Source organism: Echinops telfairi, unplaced genomic scaffold, assembly GCF_000313985.2.
Source record: "Echinops telfairi isolate 266 unplaced genomic scaffold, ASM31398v2 ScPeMD7_7424;HRSCAF=8462, whole genome shotgun sequence".
Taxonomy (NCBI): Eukaryota; Metazoa; Chordata; class Mammalia; order Afrosoricida; family Tenrecidae; genus Echinops; species Echinops telfairi.
Window position 1 is genome coordinate 40827914 of NW_022111324.1, and position 10822 is coordinate 40838735.

Sequence of the window (10822 nt, forward strand, 5' to 3'; positions counted from 1 at the left end):
AATATCCCCGAGTTATACTGCAAACATTTGAATGATACAAACTTAGGGTAAATAACTTTGAATATATATTTTTCTTCTAAAAAATATTTTGGATTCGCCTGGCTTTCTGTCTTCTAATTCATTAGTTTTAGAATCTTACATGCCCTAATTTAAACAATGCAGAAATGAATTTCAATACACTTTCTGACCTGATTTGTACTTTTAACTTATTATTATTATTATTGTGGTCCTTAGGAAAATGTCACTTGTATGAAGTGGAAAATGGATATGTTGATCATGCACAGCGTTATTATCTACAAGGCCAGTCTGTAAATATTCGGTGTAATCGTGGCTACAGTCTCCCGAATGGACACACCTCCATCACATGTACGGAGCAGGACTGGTCCCCTTCTCCCAGATGCGTTCGTGTCAGTAAGTAATATCTCAGACGGTTTGTAATTTCATAGCACTGGTATACACTCACCGTGGAGAATGCATGTGTCTTGATTAGTCAATGGACACGATGCATTGTTGTATCAATGGTGTATGTATTATATAAAAGTTTATATATATATAAATATATATATTTAGCTAAATAAAAGAGCCTATTTACAGATCAAAGGTATTTTTGTTAAGTGGATTTTCCAGCATAAATTTTGGAGGTTCTTGAATGTAAACTTTTTTTGTCTTTCATGATATCTGAAAAGTTTTCTTATACCAACCGTTCAACATTACCCTCTGTGGGGTTTTTTGTCTCTTCGTGGCCTCCTTCTATTCTGAATTTCAACATATGAAAATAGTTTCTCTTGATCCTGTCCCAGATATTTCTTAGGCTTTCTTAATGTTTTTTCTGATTTTTACTTATAGAAATTAGTATCCAGGGTTTTTCTTTATTCACTGGTTTAGCCTTCAGTTAATTGGATTCTATAATTGATTGAATACTTCTCTCTGATTCTTGCAAACTTTTAATGTTAATCTTCTGGATTTCTTCGTGTTGTTTGTGTATGGTCTCCAATTTGTCAATTTATATTGTCATTTTCCACTTGTATTGTTTTCTTGAATTCATGCCTGGTGTTGTCTGTTTTTTTCTTAATTTTTTTGTGGTTTCCTTGATGTATACATATATTTTTAAATTCCTTTGCAGGAATTATTCTTCATCAATGAGATTTTCTTGTTGATTTATTTTTTTACTTTGGTGGTTTGCTATCTCTACCTTGTCCTGTTTCTTTACTTGATTTGAAGCTGTCTGTTGTTTCTGAGACATTATGAAGTTGTACTTATTTGTTGATTACATGTTGGTATGTACAACCAGAATTTTCTCTGCGATATTGGGGTGAGTGCGTGTTGCTTTGGATGCTAGTTTGACAGCACACCTTTGGTGAAGTAACTGGTTGGTAGTGTGAGCGTCGGTCTTTATTTTCTGGTCATAAAGGGCAGCTATGATGCAGTGAGCAGCTGTCTACTCTCTGTCATTGCTTCATCTGTGACAGAAAAAAAGAAATAAGAATAAGAGGAAGAGGAAGCATTTGCCTCCCCATGTTCATCACAGCACAGTTCATAATAGAAAGATCCTAGAGACAGTCTAAATTCCCATCAGTAGATGATTGGATAAAGAAACCCTGGTACATGCACACAATAGAATACTACTCATCCCTAAAAGAACAGCATTGAATCCATGAAACACCTGAAGACATGGAGGTCGATGGAAACCTTTATGCTGAATGACGTTAACCAAGCACAACAGGACAAATACTGTATTGAGTCCACTGCTCTAGGAACAAGCAGCAAAATGGGCACAAGCTCAGGCTGACAGACATCCAGTTTATTGGCTGGGGGGCCACTCAACCTGGTAGAGAGCCTGACCAGTGCCAATCAACCATACAACATCTGCTCTAGGTAAATATTTTCAAGGTCACTAGACCAGAGGGCGCCTGATGTCATACAGGATCAAATGGTGAAAGGGGGGGGCGGAGGGGGAGTGTCTAATAAGAGCCTGTCCCCCCTGGACAGATAGAGAGGCCTATTGGAGGGTGGAGGATTACACACAGGAAGAACAATTCAGGAGAGAGGAAAGGAAGGAAACAAGTTTAGAGGGAAAAACAAATGCATATTCGCTGATAGGAAAACAGGAAGGACTGACTTCCAGTTGTGGGGAAGAATGACTGAAAAATACTTTAGGGACACTTGGAGTGGAGGAGGGTCTTTGGTGCAATGCACCAGATGGACAACATTGTCTGCATCTGAGTGCATCCTGGGGACCGCATCCAAGTGCCAAGGGTCACTGGGACACTGGATCTTGAACACTGAGTCTTCATTCCTTACTCCAGAGGCTGCCCCAGTGAGGTCCAATGCGGAAACTCCACTGGGTGAATTGGGCTCTACCTTAGACACGCTTGTAACCTGAGGATTTAAGTCGGAAAATACATGGTGTCTGCGAAAGCAGTAGACAGCTGTATCAAATTTGGTGAACTGTTGCTAGATGGACAAATAAGGTTTTGTTATATCAATGTCCTATATGCTGGATTAAGATATATGTATTACTCTGGAAACCCTGTGATGGACACTCCCTTTTATTTGGTTTATGTTTGCTCATATTAGGGAGTATCACATGGGTGCTAGGTCTTTGGGAGTATACACTTTTGAAGTTGTGGTATCGGGTTTTCTGTTTTTCAGTAAATGAAACCCAGAATTGATGATCCTATAGGGATAGCAAGTTGAACGAGGGTTTTGTTGGGGGTGGAGGTGGTTTGGGGAGCAGGGGGAGAAGGGAGCATAAAAGGGAGATGATGCTAAGGAGTCCCGGCAGAAAAAGTCTTTTTGACAAGTAATAAAAAACACAACAAAACAAAAAACAACGTAAATCTAGGAATGGGATTTGGGCTTACACCAAATCCTAGCTCCAACATAAGAGCAATTAGTTCTTACATCATGGTCCTCCTTGATATTCACCCTCAGGAAAGAAACACAGAGGAAACAGGTACTCTAGCAAAAATGTAGTAAAAAGAGTACTATTTATCAGATAAAATAGCATCTGGAGTCTTAAAGGCTTGTCTCCAAGCAGGCAGCCATCTAAGTGAGATGTCAACTAAGTCCACATGGAAGAAGCATGCCATCATAAGTCACCAAAGAGTTATGAATCATATAATCTGAATTCAAAGGAGTGATTAGTATCAGAGCCTATTGTGTGAGAATTGGGTTTGTAGTTTATGGATGACAGTGGGAGCCCAAGATTTATTTGTGGAAGGAACTACATAGTAAATAAGACTCTGGAACTTTCCCACAATTGAGAGATAGAATCGGATGTGGTTACTAAGCAGAGTGCATTAGAGAGTTGAGTATACAAGATCAAAGGCATAAGTCTTTTTGGAACAGTTAAATTTTGCCAGCAGATGCCCCCGCTAGGATGCAAGCTGGACCTGACCTGGTTTCCAAAATGTTCTGTATGTTTTTGTTTGTATTGTTTTGCTTGGGTTTAGTTTTTTCATATTAGGGTGTACCACATATTAAAGTGTTATGTCATTGAGGGTCACCCTCTTGCAGTTGTGTTAGGTATTTCTCTCTTTTTCAGTATATGAATGCCAGGATTGATGAACCTATAGAGACAGCAAGTAGAATAAGGGTTTTGGTGGGAGAGTGGTACAGTACTGATTGTGGGGTAAACAGGAGACAATGTCAAGGAATAGAAACATGATACTTGGAAACTGATGGTGGTAGAAATTATGCAATTCTGAAGCAGGTGATTGAACTATGAAATAATATGATATATGTACTATATCAAAATTAATGGGGGGAAAAGGTAGGAAGAAAAACATTGTTGGAGATACTGCCAGATGATAAGCCCCTGAGATCTGAGGACATTGGTATTGTGACAATACAATACATTGGTATTGTAAGGAATTGATTTCTTAGAGGGGAGCAAACCATGGTGATATTTTGCATAAAACCTGTGGGAGTGTAGTCTTCAGAATCTTCATTTAATGATGGGGCATAAATCAAGGTAAAGAGAAACAGCTGCAAAAATATTCTAATGATTGGAATTTGTGAATTATGAATTTAGTAATATTGGTAGTGGCCAAAAATGAAATAGAATACATGAAGATCGATTGATATCCTAAGCATTAGTGAGCTGAAATGGACTGGCATTGGACATCTTGAATCAGAAAATCATATGCTTTAATATGCATGGAATAACACAATCAAGAGGAATGACATGGTATTCGTTGTCATAACAGATCTTATTAAATCCATCATGAAGCACATGTTACCTGTGATTGGATTACATCTACCCACCTTCAAGGAAATCCAATCAATAGAACTATTGTTCAACTTTCTGCACCAACCACAAAAGCTAATGAAGAAATAGAAGTATGCTACCCATGTCTTTAGTTGAAAATTAATCAAATATGCAATCTGTATACATTGATACTTATTGGTTATTGGAATTCAGAAGTTGGAAACAAAGAGGAAGGAACAGTAGTTGAAAAATATAGATTTGGGATAGCAATGAAGCTGGAGATCACATGATAAAATTTTGGAAAACCAGTGACTTGCTCATAGCAAATACCTGTTTTCAACAACACAAAAGGCTACACTACATAGATGCTTCCCCCAGATAAATATATAGAAATCAAACTGATTACCTCTATGGGAAGATATGGTGGAGAATCTCAAAATCAGCAGCTAACACCAGACTAGGCGCTATCACATTATCAAATATTAGTTCAAGATAAAGGTGAAAAATTAAAAGAAATCTACAATAGTCAAAGCATGACCTTGAGTCTATCCTACATGAACTTTGAGAATATCTCAAGAACAGAATTAGTGCTTTGAACACTATTGACAGAAAACCTGAAGAGTTGTGGGAGGACATCAACACCATTATTCATAAAGATAGCAAACAATCAAAATAGAAGTCAGAACAAATTCTGAAACTTACTCCTAATCCAAGAGTAGGTGAAATAAAGGATGAATCAAGGAGTTGAATAGAAAATTTCAAAGGGCAGCTATAAAAGGAAAAGCCAAGTATTATAACAAAATGCGCAAGGACCTAAAATTAGAAAACCAAAGGGGAAGAACATGCTCAGCAAATCCGACACTGAAAGAACTCAAGAAAAAATTCAAGCCTCAAGCTGCAATTTTGAAAATTTCTATAGACAAAATATTAATTGCTGGAGGGAGCATCAAGAGAAGATGGAAAGACTATGCAGAATCCCTGTACCAAAAAGAACGAGTCAAACTTCCACCATTTCAGGGGGACACATATGAGCATGAATCAATTGTGCTGAAGGAATAAATTCAAACTGCACTGAATGCTTTATCTAAAAACTAGGCTGAAGGAATTGATGGAAGACTCCTTGAAATGTTTCAGAAAGCACTCACTTTTCAATGCAGGGAATTTGGAAGACAGCTACTTGGCCAACTGACTGGAAGAGATACTTCTTTTTGTCCTTACCAAAGATAGGAGACACAATACAATGTTCAAATTATAGAATGATATCATTAATATCTCACACAAGTAAATTTATCTTCAGATCATCCAGCATTGGTTACGGCAGTACATTGATAGGGAACTGTCAGAATTTCAGGCTGGATTCAGAAGAGGACTTGAAACAAGGGATGTAATTGCTGATATCAGATGCATCTTGGGTCAAAGGAAAGGATACTAGAAAGATGTTCACTTATGTTTCATGGACTATTGAAAGACACTAACTCTGTGGACCATATAAACTTGAGAAGAATGGGAATTCCAGAACACTTCATTGTGCTCATGAGGAACTTGCATGTGGATCATGAGGCAGTTAAGTGAATAGAACAAAGGAATACTGCATGGTTTAAAAGCAGGAAACATGTGTATCAAGGTTGTATCTTCTCACCATACTTGGATAATATATATGCTATTTTACATAAATTATATGAGATTCAGGATGATATGAAGAAGAGGGTGGTATCAGGATTGGAGGAAGGCTTATTAACAACCGGGAGTATGCAGATGGCACAAGCTTGCTTGGCTGAAAGTGGGGCGGAATTGAAACACTTGCTGGTGAAGATCAAGGATTGTGTCCTCAGTATGATTACAACTCAATGCAAGAAAGACCCAAATCCTCACAACTGTACCAGTAGATAACATCATGATAAAAGGAAAAAATGTTGAAATTGTCAAGGATTTTGTCTTACTTTTGTCCACAACCAATGCTCATGGAAGCAGCAGTCAAGAGATCAAAAGACATATTTCATTAGGTAATTGCTGGGGAAGACCTCATTATAATTTTGGGAAGTGTGGATGTTAATTTGTGGACTGAGCTGTGCTTGACCCGAGCAATAGCATTCTCCATTGCATCATGTGCACATGAAAGTTGGATATTGAATAAGGAAGACAGAAGAATAGATGGATTTGAATTGTGGTGCTGGAGAAGAATATTGAAACTACCAGGGGCTGCTAGAAACACAAAATGATCTGTCTCAGAAAAAATAAGACTCACGTGCTTCTTAGAGGCAAAAATGGCAAGACTTCATTTTATATAATTTGGACCTGTCAGGAGAGACCAGTCCCTGGAGAAGGACATCATGCAGGGTAAAGTGGGAGGGTGGAAAAAGAGAGGAAAGCCCTAAACCTGATTCACACAGTGGCTGCATCAATGGGCTCTAGTATAGGAACAATTGTGAGAGTGTTGCAGGACAGGGCAGAGTTTTGTTCCATTGTGCATCACGTTGCTATGATTCACAACCGACGCAATAGCACCTAACAACAACCTTCAGTGGTTTAAATGTAGTAAAATGCATATGGTTTTCCGTCATGAATAGAGTTATAAGCTATTTACTAAGAAAAAGAAAACCCACTGCTTTTGAGTGGATTCTGTAACGGTTTCCAGAGTGTAGTTACTTTTCCTGAAGAGTAGCTTGTGGGTTTGAATTGCCAATCTCAGGGTTACGTTAGCAGCCCAACAATGCCTACCACACAGCCCACCAGAGTCCCTAAGCCTACATGTAGTAAGGAATATGACTCTTAAATGCCGAGCCTGAGGATATATATATAACCACCACAACCAAGAATGCTCCCTACAGTTATGAGCAAGCTTTTAAAGGCAAAAACCACATTCTGGTTGGTGCATCTGTCGAGGTCATTTCAGTTCAGCAGGCAAGCATGACAGAAGTGAGAACAGCAAAATTAGTTTTTTTTAAATTTATAGATTAATTATAACATCAAAAGAGTAGCAAAAATAAAGAATAGCAAGATTAATTACAATGGCCTGATTTGGAGTATGAATTAGTACGCTCGGAAAACAATAACTGACATGGGTTTCTGAGAAGGGAGGGGGAGAGGACAGGTCATTTAGCAGTCAACCAAATGGAGTCTCTGTGGCTCATCTGCCTCACCTTGTTGCCCAGCTATTAACTAAAGTTTGAATAATTTATTCAGATGGAGGCACCTGAAGGAGCCGGGTTGCGTAAAGGTTATTTTGGGGCTGTGATCCCATAAGTCCGCATATAAACCACCCGCTGCGCCGCAGGAGAAAGACAGGCCTTTCTACACCTGTAAGCAGTGATGGTCTAGGAAATGTATAGGGGATGCCCTACCTTTGTCCTACTGGATCACTGTGAGTCAGCAATGGCTCAAAGCAGTAAGTCTGTTTTGAGAGGCACCTTGAAGGAAGTGGGGTATCTGGTGGAACCCAGTTCTTATATTCTTGACCACATGCCATCTCCTCGAGTTGAAATTCATTGTCAATTTCTGCATAGAAATTTTATAGAAATGTCTTAGGAATTCAGAGCTCTCTATAAACACTATGAAATCAATATAAGCAATAACTGCTTTTCAATTCAGTGAAATCTTCACAGAAGGAACTTCTCAAAGTCTACGAGAAAACTCTCATTCTAGTACAACTCTTTTCCTTCAACTTTTTGCTTCGGGAAGCACGGTTTCTCTCAGTTCTTCTGAGTCTACAGTTAGTTTCCAGGATTCTTCATTATTTCTTAGCTGTCATAGTGGACAAGTAGCCAATTGAATTGTACATATTCATGTACTGGCATGTAATATTTTTAGTTAAATTCAAAACGTCATTATGATACCCAGATATTTGCTAAATTACTTATAGGAAACTCTTTTAATATATTGGTGCACATTTCTGTAAGATTCAAAAATGTGAGGCATGAGAATAAGTATTATGTATAACAGTTTAATCATGACAAAAAAACCTATCCATGGGGCCCTTTGCTATTCACACCTGCCTCCCCCCTTAATGGATGGCCCATAGCTTCATATAGTGTTGTTTCCGTCTTATTTTGTATTAGTTTTCCATTCCTGTTTGGCTGTTCTAACATATATGTGATAATATCCCACTACCAAGTGTCTAGTGCTGTTGAACACTTTTTTTCTGACCTTATTTACCATCCATGTATCTTTGTGGCTGAAGCTTGTCAAATATTTTATTCCACTTTTTGTTGAGTTTTGAAAAATGATTATTGAAAAATTGAAAGTTCATAATATATTCTGGATATGAGTGCTTTGTCAGATATGTGTTTGTGATCTAGTTGGGCACATATGATTCTATTCCGATAATTTTTTCTCTACTGAAACCTGGCCTATGCTGGGTTGACTACAGAAGCTTTTCAATGTCTTGGCATTATTCAAAAACCAAACTCCCTGCTGTCGAGTTGATTCCAACTTACAGCAATCCTAAGTAGTGTTAACTCTCAAACTTTGTTTATGTCTTTCAAAAGCTATTTGAAGCTCTTTTAATATATGTGGGACCTTTTTAGTATCTATAGTTATATGAATATTTATACATTTAACTTAACTTCTTATTGTGAATTAGATGAAAGTTTACAGAGCAGATCACAGCTGTACATTCAATCATTCAGACACATTCTGAATCAAGTCATCCATTCAAAGTCGTTCGAATGCACCGTTGTGTATTTCATTTCCACCCCATGTTCCATTGATCTTTCTTCCTTAACTCTCTGAACTGTGTTCTTGGGTGAATGGTGCCTTTTTGATCCTAAACGGTTGATTATTCCAATGCAGAGCTAAGTTCTAGAGCTAAAGGGCCATACTGTCTCCATCTGACCACTCCTTTATGTGAATATCCATATTTTAAACATCATATTTAAATTTATTAAAAGGGAAGAAGGGAAGGAGGAAGGGATTACCTTCCCTTTACCCTCATTCTCCGTAATGTTGGTCAAAGCCCTTAAGCTTGGGCCCTGCCAGGTGGGCTGGGATAGTGGATGAGCAGAAAGTCCTAGCTTGAGCTAGAAGCCAAATAGGATATGGAACAAGTTATGCTTTTCGCATCACATATGAATCCTGGACCCAAAGGTCCTTCCCAACTCTCCCTGCTGACAAGCTCAGATATCAGTGGGTTGCTAGCATTAGCTTTGCCAGTTTGCATAGTCACCGTTCTGTTCGAGCCTGGCCACCAGCAGCCTGTGTCCTGCAAAGAACAGAAACAGGCACTTTGAAGGCAGGTTCATGCTGTGGAGCAGCTGGACACATGAAGAGAGCTGAGCAGCTCAGCACAGGCTCTGGTACCTGCTCATCATTCGTAAGTTTCCAAAGCCCTCCAACACTGGCCTTTGTCAGCACCACGTAGCCCCAAAGATCTGGGATTCACTGCAGGCCCTCTGACAGTATAGACGTTCTGGAAAGCTTTACATGCTGAACAGAAGTGGAGGGAATAAGCAACAGTGTATTGTTTCTGATATGAGGGTAAACATTTGCTTACCTTCTCCATGGAGATGTCTGTTGTTCTCTATTCCTTTGTCATTGTGGTGAAATACATTGACATGTTTCTTATCTTGAAACCTTCTTGTGTCATTTGATAAAGCATTTGATCATAGCATACTACCTTTTATAGGACTTGGGATTCAATTGTTAACATTCAGCTGATCCACAGTATTTTAAAAAGAATTTATAAGGCTCTAGTTTGGTTTGCACAGTAGGGTGATGCAAAGTCTAAGAATGATGTCAAATATTTTATATGCACCTCAATTCTGTGAACATGTCTGTGTAGAACTATCCTCTTTTCCTCTTCAAATATTGACTAGCCTTCACCAGTGAATCTATTGATCTCTTTTTGGAGTTTTATTTTGGGGAATGTTTTTATTTTTGAGTTAAATTTTTTTATTAAAGTTAAGTGTACAATGTTATCTATTCTATTTTGATTGAGATTAGTTGGTTGGGGCTGTAATGAAATTTGACAATTCACCTACGTCATTTAGTTTATTGGTTTAGTTGTATAGTGTATTGGCATTGTTTATAATTGCTCATATCCCCTTATTCTTTTAATATCTCTAATGCATAGTTGTCAAACAATTGATCTCATTGTTGATACTGGTAGTTAAGTTTCTGTCTTTTATTGTGGTGTGTGTAGATCAATTGGATTTTATAAATTGAATTCACAATCCTATAAAAAGTTAATACATTATGATCATGTCTTATCAAAGGAAATATAATGCTTTATCATTAGAAAGTTGCCAATGTAATTTACCAATCATCAGAAAATTTGTTAGAGATATGCAATGATATTCACCTCATACTTCTGTTTCATTAACTGTTCTAATGATTTTCTCTCCGCCAGTTTTTGCTTTGATCTTTTTTTTTTTTTTTGCTTCTGTTCCATTTGAGTTTAATATATTGTAATTTTCCTAATGATTCTGAAGTCATTGCTATGGAAAACTTTTTCTTTTCTCATACAGGTATTTATTTATTTATTTTTTGCACTCCAATGTTTATTGCGGCACAATTTTTTTTTCTTTTTTAACATTTTATTAGGGGCTCATACAACTGTTATCCCAATCCATACACACATCAATTGTGTAAAGCGCATTTGTACATCATTTCTCA

The 10822-nt window shown here is 37.8% G+C and overlaps 1 protein-coding gene across 1 annotated transcript in view; it reads left to right on the forward strand.

Annotated features, from left to right (window-relative positions):
- The window catches only part of LOC101651436 (complement factor H-like), a 73155-nt gene that overhangs the window by 48508 nt on the left and 13825 nt on the right, over positions 1–10822 (forward strand). Inside the window, exon 2 of the mRNA XM_045298170.1 lies at positions 235–411. Within this exon, the coding sequence (XP_045154105.1) occupies positions 235–411 (177 nt within the window). The remainder of the gene's footprint in view (positions 1–234; positions 412–10822) is intronic.